At 44.6% G+C, this 20,514-nt stretch overlaps 1 protein-coding gene across 9 annotated transcripts in view; it reads left to right on the top strand.

The window, feature by feature from the left end:
- The window catches only part of ATXN7L1 (ataxin 7 like 1), a 216,532-nt gene that overhangs the window by 41,375 nt on the left and 154,643 nt on the right, over positions 1-20,514 (top strand). Inside the window, exon 1 of one of the 9 annotated variants that reach the window (XM_074340585.1) lies at positions 13,098-13,214. The exons of the other annotated variants lie outside the window; for them this stretch is intronic. Within the exon in view, the coding sequence (XP_074196686.1) occupies positions 13,187-13,214 (28 nt within the window). The 5' untranslated portion in view covers positions 13,098-13,186. Of the gene's footprint in view, positions 1-13,097; positions 13,215-20,514 lie in introns of those variants that run through there. 9 annotated transcript variants of the gene reach the window in all.

Genomic DNA, 20,514 nt, shown 5'->3' on the forward strand with positions numbered 1-20,514 from the left:
GTGTCCAGGATCTTTCTGGTTCATGGTCAGCTGTGTATAACTCCAAGCTTTGATCTTCTAACAAGTCATCCTCCGTGTTCTCTGGGGGTGAGAAGCATTGATGTCACCTCACTGCCTTACGTATCAGCAGGGCTCTGCTTGAATCTGGATACCAGGTTCCTTGACTACTATATGGTGAAAATGTCACTTGCCCTCCACCAACCCCAATCCTAACCTGTAAGCACGGAAGCAGTATGTCAGTGCAGTTAAGGGTCTAGATGTGTGATTGCGGACAAAGTACATGAGTTGTTTGTGCTTCCGTTTCCTCATCTAGCAAATAGGGATAATATACTAGTTTATCATTAGGGGTCTGCATTTCTGAAACGCAAATACTCTGAAAACTGAAAGTTTTTTTCTTCAGTTTGAGGCATACTCGCGTGGCATCAAACTCTGATCAGAACTGACATGTGGCTATTTATTGTACTCTTTATTCATCCAAATTCATGTAATTAGTCCTATGTTTCACTGCAGAAATATTAATGGTTTTGATTAAAGCATGCACTCCCTCAGACGCTGCTGGAGTGTTATGTACAGTAATATGTACCATCTTACTAAAATCTGATAAATGTGATTTGGGAAACCCAGTGAGCCCAAGAGTTTTGGATAAGGTATTGTGGATCTATAGTGGCTACTTTGTAAGGTTGTTGACAAGATTAAGCAAGGGATTTTGCATTAAGCTCTTAGAATAATGGTTGCTAGACTGAAAGTACTCACATATTAGCTATTATTATTCTAAAGACATGAAAAAATACTATGTCCTTAAGTATGAAGGGTTTATTTTACCTCAATAAAGATGTTTATTTTTTTATTGAATGGTTTAAATGTTTAATGAATGGTATAAAAATGAACTTTACTTCCTGAACAAGAAGAAAGTATGCTATTTGTTTTGGAAAGAGATTCAGAATTCAACAAGAGAAGTCAGTTTAAACAAATACGGATGCCACTATGAGTATCAGATTTTTTTCTGTACCATTGATCGCTAGGGCTTACTTATTATGCCAGTGAAGAGAGAGTTCCCAACCTTTCCTTTTCAACCTTTCCTTCCATGCTGCATGTGTCACACACGGCTTGGAGTTCCCAGTTAAGGGTCTGTGGTTACAGTAAGCTTATGTAAATATCATGTATCTCAATCTATTTAGTTCCTGAGTCAGATACCAAGTTCAGGAAGTGAGGGACACCACATGGTCCAAATTTATTTGGTTTCTGGGTTTCAGATGTAAGCAGTGGGAGTTCAGAGAGTAAGAAACAGATACCCCAAAATATCCAAATGTATGTACTTCCAGAGGACGGAGAGTGAGGGTTTGGAGAGGGAATGCCACCTGTGTTGCTCACTGCATAGCCAAGGAGTATTTATTTCCGTTTCTTTAAAACGTGTAATATGCATATTGACTGCATCTGCACTTATCAATTTTAGTCATTGGTGTTTACAGTTTGTCTCATGTATAAATTTTTGCTTGTCCTAAAATTAACAATTGCTTCATGGTTTTTATTTGCATTCTTTCCTTTGTATGTAGCCTTAATTTCTTGCATTACATTGGACGTGTCCCATCAGCATTTTTTTCCCAGCTGGGCAGAGATAATAGATAACCCAGGAAGTCTCCTGTATTTTCTGGAGCCGTTAGATACCAGGCCTGCTGTGCCGCTGCCCTCGAGGCCTCCCTCCCCCATCGTCCTGGCAAGTCCACTCAGTGCCAGCCTGTCCTTCCTACTTGGTTTACTCCCGGTTTTGCTAGAACATGTCCTCCAGGTGCATACTACATAGAAGGTTAAGTTTTTGAAATATAAAACTGCCTTTCATCTGCCCTCATACTTGATTAAAATTTGGTGGCTATACAATATTCAAAGTTGGAAATAATTTTCCCTCAGAATTTTAAGGCCATATTTGTATTGCCTTCTATAATAGTTCAAATGTCACTCATAATATTAGATTCCAGTCCTTTGGGTAAAATAGGTAACAACCTGTTTTATTCCCTGAAAACTTTTAAGGTCTTCTCTTTGTCTCTGTGGATCTGAAATTTCTTGATAATGTGCCGTAGAGGTCTTGTTCGTTCTTTGAGTTGGGTACTCCACAGGTGGGCCCATTTAAATTGGAAATACAAGTTCTTCAATTCTGGAATGTCCGCTTGTATTATTTTTGGGATCCTTTCCTCCTTCCCATTTACTCTGTTCTCTTTCTGGAATTCCTATTTCTTGTATGTTGGACCTTATGGGTTTTACGGTTATCCGTTTCTACTTTCTTTTTGCCTTTTTTGCAGCGTTACTATACTTTATCTTGCAAAACTTCTATTGAAATTTTTATTTCACCCATTGTGTTTAATTTCTAAGGGCTCTTGATTGTTCTCCACTTGTTCTCTGACCATTGCACCCTGCTTTTTGGTTCATCTCTCTGAGGGTATTAATAACAGCTTTTCTGAAGTTTTCTTCTGCTCATTATGTGGCTTCCACATCCCTCTATTCTTGGCGATTTTCTTTTCTCTTTCATGTTAGTGGCTTTCCTCAAATGTCTGGTGATCCTTGGCCATTCATATCTGACAGTGAAGCACAAGCAGCTTGGAGATTCTGGGTGTTTCAATGGTGCTTTTGACGGTGGCCTCTTGTGTAGGGGAACTGCATTGTCAAGTCGCTGTTTCTTTGGAGAGTTTTCAGTTATCGGCACGTGGAGGCCTTTTTTTGTAGGCCGTTCTGTGAATGGAGAGGATGCTCTTGACTCATTAGCTGCCTGATTTGGGCTTGAGGTTGCTTTTTGGCTTTGTCTCTGTAAGCAAAGGTGGGAGACTGTCCTTACTTCACTTGCCCATTTCACCCCATCACTTCTTATGACCAGCAGAAGGATTTCTGGATGGTAAAAAAGAACAGTTGGTCGGGTACATGAGGTAGCTCACTGGTCACACAGTCGGGTTTGCATGTTGAGTGTTCTACAGATTTTAAAATACCTCAGATATGTCAGCCCGTGTCACTTTTCACAACCACTCTATGGGGAAATTGCAGTATTTTTATTATCCCTTCACAGATGAGAAATAGAGGCCCAAATCGAGTGGCTTGTGATGGTGGGGTCCGTGGCAAAGTGATGGTAGGGTCTGTGAGCAAGTCTTCAGTTCCATTCTCCCAGCAAGTTGTTTCTAAGTGTCAGGCACCCAGCGTGATCCATTAGGGAGATGAAACACTAAAACTTCAAATTCTAGCTATTTTTTTCTTCTTTTTAAAATCAATACTTTATTTTTTTTAGAACAGTTTTAAGTTCACAGCAATTCTAGTTATTTTTAGCTCACACTTTTAACTGAAAAAAATTTTCATCTGTTTGTTTCATAATATTCCTAATATATTATAAATTATAATTATAGAATGGTATATATGTATAAATTTATAATTAAATGCATATATGTTGTGGTACCAGCTCTAAAAATGTTAACTGATATGGATGCGTTAAAATAGCTTGGAGGTCACTTTGAGGGAGTGTCTTACTAACTCTGGAGATTAATAGGTCATTCTGCTCCTTTGTCTTCCTTTTACTATTATCAGTGACTTTTGGTAAGGAGATTTAAATGGTGTGTATTTTTTAGCTTGCACCAGAGCCTTGTGAAAAGATAACCTTGATATGATAAAGATTCATAGACTTACAAGGGCTACCTGGTGGCAAGTCTCTGTGCCCCAGAGCAGGTCACTGGAAGGTGTCTGGGGCTTACACATTTTGACTGTATGCAATGTCACAATGTAGCAAAACTGCATCTCTGGCATCAAGCAAAGTAGAGGATTCATTATGCAAGGGGAAGATAAAGTGTTCCAAGCACCAGTTAATGTAAGTGCTGTGAGAACTGTAGCCATAATCCCAGGTAACTGTACTGAGTTTCCTTTATGCCAACCTGCACATGCACGATCTCATTGAATCCTCACTGTATTTGCATTTTGCAGATTAGGGAGCCAAAGATGAGAAAGGTTAAGTAACTTACCCATGGTCATGGTGGAGCCACCATTCAAACCCAGCTCCCTCTGTCTCCAGAACCCATGCTTGTAACCACTCTACTCTCCCACCTATAAAATGAGTTCTATATTGATGTTGAGTACCTTTCTCAGATATCCATATAACCGATCTTTTATGGAGTTATAAAAAGACCAAAATTGAAAGGAGTCTACAGATCTCTCAGTCCAGCTGCTTCCCCACGGCCAAGCTGGGATGGATGGATGGAGGGAATAGATAGATCCAGATCCAGATCCAGATCCAGATCCATATCATTCATATATATATATATATATATATATATATATATATATATATATCCCAAAAAATGTATACACATTTTAAGAAATGTTATCTATGCTCAAGCAGTGGTTCGCCCTAATCAGAAGTGTCTGGACACGGATGGTATCCACTTTGAGCATCTCTTGTAATAGCAGAAGTCACATGTGACTTGTATTTATCTTTGGTATGGGTATATATTGAGTGTTTCAGTTAATACAATTTTTTCCTTTCCTAAAATGTGTATTTATTTTTTGGCACCGTGTGTGTGTGTGTGTGTGTTTAATAGTCATACATAATACTTTTCTGAACCATTTGAGGGCAAGTTACATTCTTCATGGTACTTTACCAATTACTTTAGCATGTCTGTCTAAGAAGATGACCATTCTCTTACATAACCTCAATACAGTTATCAACTTCAGTACATATAATCTCTAAGCATTTACTTTAATGTAATCAGAAGAAACCACCAACCGACAGTGGTTTATTTTCTTCCGCACACTGAGCAATAGGCTTCCATTTTCATGTGGTTCACATACAGCAATCTTCAAGTCTAATTGTTTCAATCTTAACTAAAATTGCCTTCTGTATCAACAATAGGTAGAGGGCACATATTGACATTTCTGTTTTCAATCAAATGTTTGTTTACTTTCTGCCTTCATTAGGGTCTCTAAATATATCAGAGGGAGAGTAAAAATAAATATCCTACCCTACTCCCAGGCCTTGGAAATAAATGAGTAAACACCAGTATAATTTAATACTTTCCTAGTCTGCAGGGAAAATGTTGCCTTTTTATGTCTACAACCCTTAAGGAGGACAAGCTCTCAGTTAAATAAAATGTTATTGGCACCCTCTTCACCCAGCTTCCCCTTGATTGACTTTCATCATGAACTCTGTCAGCTGGGGTAAAACACTGATAAGTGACCCATGCCTGTTCTCTCTTAATTGTTTTCTAAACTCTGAGATCACTGTTTGTGACACCTGTCATCAGCTGCATCACACCCTGCTCCCCACAGCCTGTGGGTTTCCTAGAGTTCTTGGCTTCTCCTGCCTAGGAAGCAAACATTCCAGAATATTCCTGAACATTCCGCTCACAGCTGGAGGCAAGTCTCAACAGTCATATTTCCTAACTGGAGGCCTCTACTTTCCAGAGAGCAGATGTGGTGAGGGTGATGGTGATTTGGGGAAACTTCTCAGTGGCTGGACCCCTCCCTGAGGGACATGGAATGCTCCAGGTCGGAGGAAAGAAGCATAGAATTACAGGAGTGCTGTGCTTGGAAGTTTTCAGCAGCAAGAAAATCACATTTATGGGTTTTGAATCGGAACCATTTCACACTGAGAATTTTGTAATATTTCCTCTTTGTCCTCCTCTACCTTAATCTTCCTCATTTTGAGGATTCACCACTCCATTTTCCCTATTAAAAGCTTCTTTATATAAAAATTTCAAGGAAATGCATTATTTTTTAGATTAAGGTTTATTTTATCAGAGTTTTGTGAAAACATAGTATATAAGCACTGTCCTCAGCTCCCCAGCCCTACTCCCCAGAACAACCTCTTTAGAATCTCTTAGCTATTTCTTCCGGTATTGACCTCCATAAATTAGATGCTTATACTGCATGTCCTGATTTATGGGTTTAAGCATTGCCTCCTGGCTTCCTGTTAGAGGAATCTGGCCCCCTTGTCCCACCCACCCTTACTTCCCCTCCCCAGTAGAATTATACATCAAATGATATGAAATCTGTGGTCAGTGTTTATGGTATGGCGATGATTTAAATATTACTCACTAGAGGACCAACTATTGTACTGGAATCACACTTCCTTTCTTGTACAACTTTGTTTTTCTCAGTTAATTGCCTTTAAAAAATTGCTTAGTTTACTACATACCTGTTGCACATTCTTTCCAAATACCCCCTGTGGATCTATCAAATGCCTCCCTGTGCCATTTGCCAAGTGCTCACAGCATCATCTACTCTGTCAGTTCAGCCCTGCCCTCCAGCTTCTGACCCCTCCATCTTCCTGCTCCAACCTAGCTTTGTCACTCTCTAGCCATCATCTAAGGATTCCCTTCACTGCACCTCTGTGTCTTAGATCCCTGTTTTTCTAAGACCCCAGGTCACTCTTTTATACTTTACCCCTTTATCTGAGGTGAGCTCATCCTCCAGCAGCTCCTGAGAAAGGGTGCATAGGAAGCAAATGTTCTGAGGCCACATAGGTCTAAAACCCCTCTGTCCTCCCTCAAACTGAATGATGATTAGTTGGATATAGACTTTTCGGTTGAAAATAATTTTCCCTCCAAATTTTGAAGGTAATACTCTATTGCCTTCCAGCTTCTGGTGTTGCTAATGAAAAGTCTAATGCCATTCTGAATCCTTAATGTGACCTGTTTTCTCTCTGGAACTTTATGCGGGTCTCCTCTTTATCATTCAGAATAACATGCCTTGAATAGTCCCTTCCTTTTTTCCTTCTTTCTTTCCTTCCTTCCTTCCTTTCTTCCTCCCTCCCTCCCTCCCTCTCTCCCTCCCTCCCTTCCATCTTCCCTTTCTCCTTGGTCCATTCATTGAGTTGGTCATTCATTGGGAGTTTTCCATTTGAAGATGCGTTTCTTTGATTCTGTAATGTGTTCATACTTCAAGTGATTCCTTTGATTGTTTCTCCTGTTCCTTCTTTCTGGAACTCCCCGTTAATTAGATGTTGGCCAACCTAGACGGACCTCTGTCCTTTCCCTTTGCTCCTTATTCCTTATCCTTTTATGAATCTGTTCCACTTTCTGGACTATTTCCTTTATTCTGTTCTCCAATATCTTCCACTGAATTTTTTATTTCATTTGACATATTTTTTATTTCTAGGAGTACTTCCTATTCTGATTCTTTTTCAAAGCACCTTGTTTCCTGAATGCAGTATCGTATATCACTGGTGATATTAATTAATGTTTCTCTCTTCTTCTCTTCCCTCTATTATTCTCTTATTCTTCCTGAATTGGCTTTGAGTTCCTTTCCTCCTGATTTTGGTCTCACTTCTTCATTTTAAGAGGCTTTCCTCAAATGTCTGGTGATTTTTATCCACAGGAAGTTCATCTCTCCCTGAAGGACATGGGGGCCATTCTGTTTCTTCTGCCTGGGAGGTGTGAACCATGCAGGCCTTGGCTGGTGCTAGGTCTGCAGTTCAGGACGTAGATTTTCACTTCATTCCCTGTGTTCATCCAGCGTCACAATCTGCCTTGACAGGAGCCGACCTGGAGCAGTTTCTCCTGAGAATAAGGCTCTTGTTCCTTGGTGGTGCTGGGGTGGAGATGGGGAGAGGTTACAGGGAATCTTTAGGGGAGGCCTGGGTACAACCTCGCTCTAGCCAGCCTTCAGCCAGCCCTCTGGCTTCTCCCTTCCCTCCCCTCTCCGCTCCCTCCGACGTGTGGGTGCCTCCAATCCTGAGCCTTCCCAGACCTGTGGGGTGAATTGATCTGCTTTAAGTTCATGTGCCCCACTGAACTGCGAGCCCACAGAAGACATGCCAGCCCGTGTGCCTGCCTGCAGCGGGCACCCCGAGGCCTCCTTGCTCCGCTCCGTCCTCAGTGTGCAGCCACTGTAATATAGTCTTCCAGGGACTTACGAGGGAAAGGAGATAAACACATGTGGTCAGATCAGCCATGTTTTGAGGGAACTATACTTCTCTTTAAGCTAAATATCCCTACATGGAATATTTAGAGGGAAATGGCAGCACTCTTAATACTACAGTAGAAAGTCAGCCTGCAATGTGTGTCTTCCCCTAGAACCAAGTACCAAGTGCCGATGGGAGATTTCTGGGGTTTCTGACTCTCAGATCGTCTCGCACCTGGCACTTCTCCTGGTCTGTACTCCATAATACCCGGTTCTCTGGGCATAAGTAAGCAGTTTTCAAAATGTCTGAGAGAGGGAATGAGCACCTTGACTTGTGATTTCTCACCTTTCCCCTGGAGAGGCATCAGTGAGGTGGGGCCAAGAGGTAGGAGAATATCCTGGGGGGCCTCCCCTAGAAAGGCCAGCCCCACCCACAGCCCTCCCTAACCCTTTTAGTAACAACCCTGTTCCTTATATGTTCCCAATAAATGATCTTTTGTAACAGCCCTGTCAACTGATTGTTCTAGACCAGCAATTTCTGTGAAACAGAGTAATAAATACAAAGCCCCAGGAAGAAGCAGTTCAGAACATTCTCTTCTTATTTAAAGAAGAATTTATTTTTACTTCAAACTTTCTGTATCTTCCCTGAAATGTCTAGCCATGAGGAGGTGAGAAGAGACACATTAAAATGTTATCTTTTAAACTATGCAAGTATTTTGCAACTCTTCTCAGTCCCCCTTCCAGTCCTTTTTTTTTTCTATCCTCCTCATATATTTCATTTTATCGTGTCTCGCATGTATTTTTTAAAAATTTCTAAACACTGGAGTAAAGGAGGCCCTGAAATGAAACAGGAATTGCAATGCAGGAAGGAAGGAAATCCACCTGAAGTTCAAGTAATAATAAAATACCTATTAAAACCTACAAATGTATGTAAATATAATCCAGTAGCCATAGGGTATGGGCATCCTAGCTCTTCTATTCCTCAGACACAGACTGATAAAAAAAAATTACTATAAAACACTGAATTGATAGTTTCTCCTCTGCTCACCCTTTCTTCTTTTTTTTTTTTTAATTTTTTTTTTATTGGGGAATATTGGGGAACAGTGTGTTTCTCCAGGGCCCATCAGCTCCAAGTCATTGTCCTTTAATCTAGCTGTGGAGGGCGCAGCCTACTGGCCCATGGGGAATTGAACCGGCACCCTGTTGTTCAGAGCTCGCGCTCTAACCAACGGGGCCATCCGGCTGCCCCAGCCCCACCCCTTCTTCAGCATCACCATGATCACAGCCATTATTAAAGCCTCCAGTCCAGTGCAGGACAAAGATATTTGTATTCGAGTTTGCTAAATGTTTTTTGGCCTGAACCGTGAACCTCGAAATCAGTTTCGGGTCAGCATGATTGTTGGCCTTGCTCTGGTTGGAAGTTGAGAGAGACAGAGAATGAGCACAGGCAGGCAGGGCCGGCCCCTAGCAGAGAGAGCACTTCCTGAAGGGCAGGTTCTGAGTGCCCATGGGTGATGGGAGGCTACAGAGGATGGAGAGTGCTGCCAACCTGGTCTTTCTTGGGAAGATTTCCTGAGGAACAGCAGATTCTCCGTGGAAAGCAGCTTTTACATAAGGTGAAGTGGGGGAGGGGAGGAGGGAAAAGAAGACAGGCTAAGGAGGCATTAAGGAGAAAGATTTCCTAAATGGCTAATTTACTAATATCTACATAGTTTTTCACTTTAAATGCCCAATCACTGGATCAAAATTAATGTCAACCAAGTTAAATTGGACTTACAGTGTTTTTATGACAGTATATCTTACCCATAGTTTGTAAATACGTTGAAAGAACTCGATAAGGTTTTCATAGAAATGCTTTTATTATGTAAATATATGCTGCATTAGTCTAATAAAGTAATTTGTAATTTTTCAAAAAATAAAAGAAGAAGAAGAAAGATTTGCAGACTATGAAGGGCAGAACTCATAACTAGTAAGAGGAAATTGGAATTCAGGATAGATGGAGAAATTATGAGAGAAGATGCAGCTATTTTAAGTTTAGATTAGGGGTCCAGATAATGATATTTTAAGATACTGAAAAAAACTGAGATGGAATTGTTTTTAGTGAGCCTGGCAGAATCGCAGTCAAAAGAAGTCCCAGAAGACTGAAAGTAGTCAGTGATTCCTTTGGTTTCCCAAAAAGGAAAGAAAATGAGTTCCAGAATTTACAGACCAGGGGAGAGTCTAGTCTGTTGTGTTACTTTGATAGATTGTAAATACAAAAGGAGAAGGCAGATCACCAGGGGCCAATCTGGGTTTACCAGAAACTGCATACACCAGAGGAATACCATTTGCTCTTCTGAGAGACTCCTGAGCTGAGAGGTCAGGGAATATTATAAACACAGCCCCTGGTTTTAATAAGGCATTTGACAAAAGGTCTCTCATGAAATATCTGTGGATAAGAAAAAAATCTAGTTCTAAAAATCATACAAGTATATCAATTCGTAGGAGGTTGAAAGTCTGTGTCTGACCATAAGTCAGTGAGGGCAGGGAATCTTTGTTTTGTTCACTGATACCTAGAACAATGCCAGGCACATAGTAGGTGCTTAATAAATATCTGTTGAATGAGTGGGCCATTACTAAGCCAGAGAGACAGACAACCTTAGGGGCACATTAAAGGATTATTTCCTGTTCTGAGTAAAGACATTGATGATATGTTAATTAAAGTTTGTGGAGAACAGAGAGCGAGGCCTAAAAACTAGTATTTTTTTTCCAGTTTGGTTGAGATAATTGACATATAACATTGTATTAGTTTAAGGTTTACAACATAGTGATTTTATATATGTATATTTGCCAAATTACCACAAGAAGATTAGTTAACATCCATCACCACACATAGTTACAGTTTTCTTTCTTAAGAGAATTTTTAAGATCTACTCTCTTAGCAGCGTATTGTTAACTATAGTCACCGTGATGTGCGTCACAGCCCATGACTCATTCATCTTATAATTTGAAGTTTGTGCCTTTTGACCCCCTTCACCCACTTCCCCTACCCACCATCCCCCTACCTCTGGCAACCACCATTCTGTTCTCTGTGAAAACAGTATTTAAATGGATAGAACCAAGACCCCAAATATCTCACTCACTAGTCCGAGTCAAATCTATCGAGATAAAAGTTTAACAGGAACATATGTAAACTCTTATTCCTGAGACTTAAATATCAACAGGTACAAGAAAGGAAAACTTAATAAGCATATTTAAAAGTTCATATATTTTCATTAACTCTAAGCTTACTGTTAATACAGGTTATGACATAGCTGCCAGAAGAGGCCCATTTCAATCATCCGTTTATTTATTAACTAATTTCAGCAAATGTTTATTGAATATCTGCTCTGTGGCAGGGGGCAGGCAGCGTGCAAAGACAGGCATTCCCATAAACCGCATAAGAAGAGATGAGCACTAGTGCAGAGGTAGGGTTAGTACTGGGGCAGGGGGGCTTGAGAAGGGAGACTGGGGGGGTCCAGGGCCTTCGCAGCGCAGGGGGCTCTCTAAGGCTGAGACCTGGCAAACACGGGAGGGAAAGTGACCCCCGGCAGAGAGATACCCTGTCCAAAGACAAGGGGCGGGGCGATTGAGAGTGATGGGTTCAGTGGCCCAGCTGGAGCTTCAGATGTGTGGGGGAGAGAAAAAGGAGTGGGGGGTGGGTGAACAGAGAGCCCCCAGCCCAGCAGGAGCAATGGGAGCTGCTGAAGGACTGCCGGCTGCTAGGACTCTGCCCTTGGTTTTCCTCCGACCTCACTGCTGTACCATCCCAGATGCCTTTGCTAGTTTCTGCTTCTCCCCAGTCTCTCAACTTTGGATCACCCCAGGCTCAGTTTTCTCCCTTGCTGCTCTTATCTCATCCAGTCTCGTGGCTTTAAATACATTCTGTTTGGAGACATCTTCCACATTTCTATCAGCAGCCTGGGCTTCTCTCCTGAATTCAAGACTCGTGTATCCCCTTGAATTCATCTCCACATTAGCACTGAAAGCTGCACTAGTCTTCCCCCTACATTCATCGCTAGGGCTCCCATGACGAAGTTCCACAAACTGGGAGGCTTAAAGCCGCAGAAATGTATTCTCATGGCTCTGGAGGAAGGAAGTCTGAAGTCAAGCTGTTGGCCATGCTCCCCCTGAAGACCCTGGAGGAGCACCTGTCCCATTCTTTTCTCGTAGCTCCTGGGGTTGCCAGCAATACTTGGCTTTCTTTGGCCCATAGACACATCACTCTAATCTCTGACTCCTTTGTCACATGGCATTCTTCCTGTGGGTCTTCATATCCCCTTCCCTATGTGTCTGTGTCTCTTTTCCTCATCTTATGAAGACACCAGTCAGTCATATTGGGTTAGGGCCAGCTAATGACCGCATCTTAACGTGATGACTTCTGCCAAGGCCCTGTTTCCAAACAAGGCCATAGTCACGCGTACTGGGGTTAGGACCTTGACATATCTTTTGGGGGAACACAGTGCAACCAATGACACCCCTATCTTGTTTCATCGATGGCCTTCCCATCTTATGTAGTAGCCACTTCACTCTTCCAGTTGCTCTGGGCCAAATACTTGGTGTCACCTTTGACTCCCATTTTTTTTCTCACCCCACATTCAGCCTACCAGAAAACACTGCCGACTGTCTCTTAGGGTTAGCTCCACAGCAACCATTTCTCCCACCTCCGACTCTGCTGCTCTGATCTGATCTGAGCCACTATCACCCAAATTGGTACAAAAGCCAAACATTAGATCACGTCACTCCTCTGCTCAAAACCCTGCAGGAGCTTCCATGTCACTCAGAGTTACCCCTGGCACCCTCATGCTGCCCCGCCCTCATGTCATTCCTGGCGTCATTGCCTTCTGCTCCTGCCCCTGTTTGCTCCCCTCCAGCCACACTGGCCTTCCTGCCCTTCCTCGTACATCCTGGACTCGCCGCCTCCTCGGGCATTTGCCCTCTGCCTGGAGGGGAAGGTGCCCTGGGTAGCTCCCTGCCTCTGATTGAGGCTTTCCCCTCACCTTCTTCTAGTCTTTGCTCAAATGTCCTCTTCTTAGTGATACTCTTTTTTAAATTCCAACCAGCCTTCCCACTTGTGTTCCCAATCCCTATCTGCTTAAGTGTTTTTTCATATTTCCCCCTTCTACATACTAAACATTGTTAGAAGTATTTATTGTTTATTCTCGTCTCCTTTGCTAGAGTGTAATCTCCATGGCCAGGGATCTTGTTGGTTGTGTTCATTTTTGTTTCCCAGGTGCCTGGAGCAGGGGTAGAACCAGAATTGTACCTAGATCCCCCCGGCTCCAAGGCCTCCCTCCTTTCTGCTATGAAGGACCACGTCCAACTGCACAAAGGTAACTCCCTCAGACACCGCTCTCCTTTATGCTCTCTGCTGCCCTATCTTCTGCAGTCATCCTCAGTGACTTTAGTATCTCTGTAAACCTATTCACGTACAATAAAAATTTCGAACTGCACAGAAACACTGTTTGTTATGTTCACACCAGGTGAGCTGAGGCATGTCAGTTCACCTCCCTGTGCCTCAAAAAGAGATAATAATGATATTCTACCTCACAATATTTTTGTGAGGATTAAATGAGTCAATATATGTAACTATTTACCATTCAAACAGTGAGTACTCTGTGTTACTCTAAGAATATAATATGTTTGAACCTTGAGGACATTATGCTAAGTGAACTAAACCACAAAAAGACAAATATTGCATGATTCCACTTACATGCGGTATATGAAGTAATCAAACTCCTAGAAACAGAATAGTAAGTAGCATGGTGGTTGCCAGGGGCAGGAGGACGGGGAAATGGGGATTTGCTGTTCAACGGGTATAGAGTTTCAGTTACACAAGATGAAAAAGTTCTAGAGATCTGCCTTACATTGTGCTTACAGTTAACAGTACTGTACTGTATGCTTAAAAATGTAAGAGAGTAGATCTCATGACTTTTCTTTTGCCACAATTATATATATACATACATACATATATATAATATATATGTATGTATATATATATATATATATATATATATATATATATATATATGTGTGCATATATATATGTATATTTTAGTCAGTCACCTCTTTGTTTTGCTGAATTTTCTCAAGGTTTAAGGGACATGTCCAAGACCTCACATCTAGCAGGCAAGGGGGCAACAAGAGTCAAGCTTCTGACTCTCAGAGTTCTTTGCCGAAAGTTGGGCATCAGTCCTGTCCGTCAAACTTCAGATTATTAAAGGGCCATGCTCTACAGTACTGGAGAGGCGTGTCCACTCTCCTGTGGGAGAAAAATGCCTCACATTTTGGCTCCATAAAATTCTTTTATGCCCCATAGGTTGGCCAATGAGAAATAAATAATCCAGACGTTGGTGTTATTGATGGCAGCTAGGGCTTCGCAAACAGGGGGAGTAAACAAAAGAACCATCTTCGTTTCAAGCTTCGTTAGAACTAGCAGAGACTAAAAGTCATTTTTCAATGTAGTGGGTGGTTTCAGGCATCTGTCCCCACCTGGAAGGGGCACTTGGTCTATAAAAGCAGCAAAAAATAATTGTGTCTTTTGTGTCATTTGGGTAGAAGCTCCTGTCCTAATTAATTCTTATCTCCTCCTCCTTTTATAAATATGCTTGGGGAAAGTGACATCCTAGCATTTTTTGGTTGTTGTTTTCTCTCTTCTTAGCAAGGAATTCTCTGCTCAGGCATTTTAGGTGCTGATTTTTCTCGTGTCCCAGAGATGCTTCTAATTAGTCAATGCTTCCGTCCCATAATAGTTCACCACAGAGAGAGTGGGTTTGGACTGGAGGAGGGAACAATTTTGTCACCTTATCAAAGTGCCACTGATCAGGTTAGCTTTCTTGGGTGCTCACTCATTTTTGTGCCTCTCAGCTCCTTGCTAAGGAGAGCTGGAGGTTGCCGGGTTCTGCAGTCTCCTGAAAGGCCTCCTCCAGCACCTCTGATGAAACGCTGCCTTGAAGCCTTTGCTCCCACTAACGACATGATCTTCCTCTCTCATCAGTGGCATAAACAATGTGGCATAAACATATTACTGTGTCACTTTGTCCCCATATCACCTGGTGTCCGTCAGGGGCTACCTGCTGGCTGGGGGCAGGCCCACTGTGTGTCCCAGAGGAAAGGTACAGAGACTGTCCCTTTTCCTGCTTCCTCTCAAGCACAAGGACAGGACCCTCCAGGCCAAGGATGCTGCCATATTCTTATGATGGTTCTTTCACTGCTGAAGGAGTCTGTGGACATCAGAGATCCAAGAATTCGCTTCCACTGCTTCAGAGCTGGAAGGAGAAGCTGGTCTGGGCTTCTTTCAGAACTTGTATCAGTCAGTTTTTTCTTTGAAACGAACCCCCCCCCCCCCCCCCGCCAAACTTGGTAAGTTAAGACAATAAACATCATGTACCATGATTCTGTGGGTCAATAGGGTGGTTCTCTGGTGTGCACAGCTCAGCTGGGACTGGGGGTCTAGGAAGTCCTCACTCCCTGGTGGTTGGGAAGTGATCGATCTTGGGTGCCCTGGACAGGAACCACTCATCCCAGTCTGTGGTAGGCCAGCCTGGGCTTCTTCATGTGAAGTGTCAGGGTTCCAAAGAGCTGCAAGAGAGGGGAAACAAACCCAATGTACAAATACTTTAGATGTCTCTGTGTCACATTTGCTGTTGTGCTACTGGCCAAAGCAAGTCACATGATCAAGCTCAGAATCAGTGTGGGAAGGGAACACCCACAGGCATGGATATGCAGAACAGTAAACAAATTGGGAGTGATTCTTGGGACAGCTGCCCCAGGAGTGGCATATGGAAGGCACGTCCTGTTCTGTGCCTATACGGGAATGTGCAGGGTCAGTGTGGGGCAGCACTCACGGAAGATAGGAGTGGGAGAGGTTCTTTGGAGGCGGGAGAGTATAATGGAGTTTGACACATGTGGGATCAAATTTCATACCCATTTACTAGCAATGTGACTCTAGGTGGGTAACTTGACTTCTCCGAGGCCCAGTTTCTTCACCAGTAAACTTAGCCTGAGCAAGCCTCCTCACGAGGCTCCTCAGAATTGAATGAGGCCATGTTTGTGAAGTAGCGTGGTGTCTGGAGTTAGGTCTGCACTCACTACTAGCTGCTTTCTTGGGGAGCACATAAAGGGCACGTGTGATAGCAGGTTGGGCAGATAGGGTGACGGGTCTCCCAAGCACAGGAGGCGTGGCTGAACCCTGGACTATACGCATTGCCAGGCCCCAGGAGGTAGGTGAAGACCCCGGAGGGCAAAGAAGGCTCTCCTGGATCTTGCAAACTAAAACCTTTTTCAAGTATTTGTTTACAATCAAAACAAATCACTCTTCCTTGGTTGCTTATGACCCAGCAGTGACACTTGGCTCCCACACCCCACCTTGTCCCCAGAATAGCTTTTCTCCTTCTCAGAGGTATCGGCCACCTTGCAGTCTAAGCTGACGCCTCTGTGCGCTGGGCCCCACTGCCTCTTGGCGCCTTCTCGTGACTCACCCCCCACTCTCTGAGCACTCCTTCTCAGCTTCCTGCACCAACACTCTTCCCTCCTCTTGTCCTTTCCTGGCTGGCGTTCCCCCAGTTCCATCCTTATCGCAGTGTCATTTCACAGGCTAATCCCCAAATGCTCCCAACTCAGGGACCAGCTACATGCTCATGATTGTCTCAATCTTTCTCTGGCCCCAACTAGCCCATTGAACTGCAGATCAATTGCTCAAACTCAACAGGTTGCAAAACAAATCTATCTGCACCATCAGTCTTAGGCCATTCAGATGGCCATACAAAATCCCATAGACTGGGGGCTGAAACAACACAAATGTATTTCTCACAGTCTGGAGGCTGGAATTGGTCCAAGATCAGAGTGTCGGCATGTGGTTGGTTCCCCGTGAGCACATCTCCAAATACCATCGCCTTGGGGGTTAGGGCTTCAACATATGAATTTGAAAGCGGTACATCATTTCCCACAGTGGATCAGTGCCCACTGTCTCTGGGTCCTTCATCCTCTCTATCCCTGTAGTCACTGTCCCCGGCTCAGACATCACCACTCTCCGCACAGACCACTGCACAGGCTTGTCCCACCAAGTTCAACATTGCCTCCAAAATACAGCCATCACTGTTTCTACACCCTCTTCATACACATGTGCACACATTAAAATCCTGCCTCCCCACCTCTCTGGTCCCATCTCCTGCCTTTCCTTTGTTCTCTGCTACACTCAGTACCCACCATACCTGAACGGGGCATCTCACACCTCTGCAGGTTCCTCACCTGGGGTGCTCCTCCACCCTACACAGCCTGGAAACTCCCGCTCTTCCATCAGGACCCAGCTCTGGGGCCTCCGCTGCGCTCCACTGCAGCATGAGCTCTCCCTCCTTGGTACCCTATACCCCCCACCCCTTATCAAGTGCCATAGTGTATTGTGAGCCTGTTTCCCTTACCGGTCTGTGAGCTCCTTGAGGGCAGGAATTATCTTACTCATTTCTCTGTACCCTAGTGCCTAGCATATGATCAATGGCAATCCATAGTGTTGAATGAATGAATGAATGAGTGGATGAGGCCAGTGGTTGAGTCCACAACCTCCTCTTTCCTGCACTGAATCACCTCAGATGCCCTGTTGGCACAGCTGCCAGCCTGCACACAGGACTTACCAAGCCTGGGAGGCGTGGGTGTTCCCCTTTCCGCCCCACTGCAGCAGGGGTCCTGCCAAATCTGCCCATGTAAGCCACCTTCAGAAAGCCAGCCCCTTGCCGCCTAAGCGGGGTTCACCACTCCCTCCTCCAGTCCCTTTTGCCTTGCCTGCCTGTTCTACTCAGTTCTCCCACCACTACGTGCTGTCCTACGCTCCATCTGTCACAGTTCAGCCTTTATTATATCCATACATTCTACTGTCTGGCTCATTCATTGTCTCATTGTCTAAAGTGTGTGCGCTGTCCGAACCGTGCCCTTGTTGAGGACTGAGACTTTGGTTTGCGCTTCTTTTGTGCTTTCTCGGTGTTTGGACATTTGGTCAATGCTACTCCACAGGTCTTTCTTCCTAAGTAAGGTTGGACTTCCTGTCACTTCCCCACCCATCGCCTGTTCTCTGAGCTGCTGTTCTCTTGGGGAAGACAGATAGCCCTGGATTTAAGAGTCAGCAGACCTGGCCTCACAGTTTGGTTCCACCATTTTAAAGCTGTGAGACTGAGAGCAAACAGCTTACAGTCTTTGAGCTCCTACTTCCTTATCTATAAAATGGAGGTAGTATCACCCATGCAGGGCTATTGTGAGGATGAAATGAAACATTCAATATAAAGCATTTGTCACAGTGCCTAGCAGGGAGTAAATACTCAGGAAGTGTTGTCTGCTGTGATTGATATTGTTTTTAATAATTATTTTATCAATAAACCTTCCCCTTAAGGGTCTAGCATAGATCAGCCCCTGGGCACCTAACACATGGAATAAGTGTTTGTAGAAATGGCCTGCAAGTGGTTTCGTGTGGCTGCCTCTGAAATTCTACCTCTTGTTAGCTGGAATGAGAGGCTAATTTCCTCTGGGATGGGAGGGGAAAGTGGGGGCATTTCCATTCTTCTCCAACAAGAGCTTTCCTCTTCTCTACGAACATCACCTCCATTCTGATTCTTATCTTGGTACTGGGTGGGTTGTGGCTGCCCTTTACCCATTCACCAAGCACCTGGGACAGCCAGCCACAGGAGTCCCCTTTAACCAGGCATTTTAAGAGATAAGGCAGCCAGGCCCTTCCTGTCCATTCACATCAGGTGCTTAGGGCTTGCCCTTCCTGGTTTGAGCTGGTCTCAGCATGGCTGTTGCTTGTCTTGCAGTGTTTTTCCTGGCACATCAGTGAGGGAAAGGCAGCCTAAGGGACCTGACAGGGCATTCAGGCCAGACTGGGCTCCAAGGCCAGGACAGGCAACCCCTGTCTAGCCACGGGGGCACCATGACTGAGGGCTGCCCTCTTCCTCTTCCCGAAGCCTGTCCGTCGGGGGCTTGGCGAGTACTGAAACCTTCACATGGGCGACACTTGTCCATCCCCTGTGGTGGCCCCTTACAAGCTGCCTTAGCAGGTAGACTGGCGGCTACTCAGCTGGGTCAGAGAAGAGATAGTATCATAGCCCCTATTGGAGAGGCAAATGAGTCTTACCCCTGTGCTTTCCTTTCCTCAGGCCCAGTTTGTAACTGAGTGAAAGTATATAAAATAATAGGTGTTTTCATGGGAAGGGACGCTTGGGGGAGCGTAGCCCTACACTGGGTTGAACAGCTGCATCAAAATCACCTGTGAATCTTTGTTCAAAATAGACTGTTGGGGACTCACTTCCAGGATGACCAATTCAGTTGGTCTGGCTGGGATCCAGGAATCTACTTTCAAAGCTCCTGGGATTGGACTCTTCGTAAGATTTGAGACCGCAAACCTGGTCCCATTGCTTCATTTTGCCAGCAGGGGCAGGGGTGCCCTGGGGACCCAGTGAGATCTCCTGTCTTGACAAGTCAGTGACAGAGGCCTGAAGCTCCACACATACTGCTCAAACCCTGCCTTCTTCTCCCAACAGCCAGGGTCAGAGCTGCCTCCCACCCGCCATGGCATCTGGGTCACTGGGGAGACTGCCAGCAGTGAGGCACTGTCTCAGGGAGACCGGCAGCCATGGTCTCAGGGAAGCTGAGGAAGGGGCCAGGGCAGAGAAGAGGGGCTCTCAAGCCATTCCTTAAGAAGGCTGTGGTGCCCTGACGTCCACCCACACCCTCCCAAGCTGCCTATGGCACCTCCACAACCCCCCACTGCTAGCAGGTAGAGGGTGCAGTGTGTGACCTGCATTGGGTTCCTGTAAAGAGTCCACATTGGCGTTGGCTGGACGGTGACCCAAATGGATGGATTTGACACAGAGGTAGAAAATAGCATTGGGACAAGGTCTAAATTTACCAATACAGACAGCCCCAGGCCCTGAGGACACTGACTACATTTGTCTTCTGAGCTGAGTGTGTGGGCCTTTCTAGAAAGATAACACTGTCCAAAGATCCCCAGCAGTTTACACTAGGAAGCCTCTGGAATAGCAGATGCAAACCCCACAGAGACAGGCTGTGCATCTGGTTCAAAGACAGTATTTAAACCAGGAAAACAAAAATACGTGAGCTCCGGGCAGCCCTGGATGGGGAAAGCTATGCGGGGTGCTGGACGGAGCCACCTGCCATTGGGACTCTAGGGCCCAGAGCCCCAGTCCCTTTGGAAAACTGCTCACCCCAGGGCTGCAGATGGCATCTGTGCGGGGGGAGCGTGGAGCGGCAGCAGGCCTGCGGGGATGGGACGCTAACTAAGGCTGTGCGGCGGGGCTGCTGCTGGGAGTATCCCAGGAAGGTGGACCCTATTTTTCCTGTTAAGTGAGAGGCACGGTTGACGACCCTATGAAAAAGCTTCCCCAGGCATGCAGACCTTAAGTAAATAAAAGCACAAAAATAGATTTTTCAAACCGTGTCCTTCTAGAGCATAGTAGGATTTACTGAGAAATTGGATTGAATTCTCCCTGACTCACCTGACTGCTGAGTGGAGGAATTCAAAGGAAAATGTGTTTCTCGAGCCGTGTCTGCTGACCAGGGCCGACTGCCGTGCTCATGGCTCTTAATGGGTCACCTTTTGAAAAGCAGCTGGGGTGTCTGAACAGCAGG

This window comes from Rhinolophus sinicus, linkage group LG09 (assembly GCF_036562045.2).
Source record: "Rhinolophus sinicus isolate RSC01 linkage group LG09, ASM3656204v1, whole genome shotgun sequence".
Classification (NCBI taxonomy): Eukaryota; Metazoa; Chordata; class Mammalia; order Chiroptera; family Rhinolophidae; genus Rhinolophus; species Rhinolophus sinicus.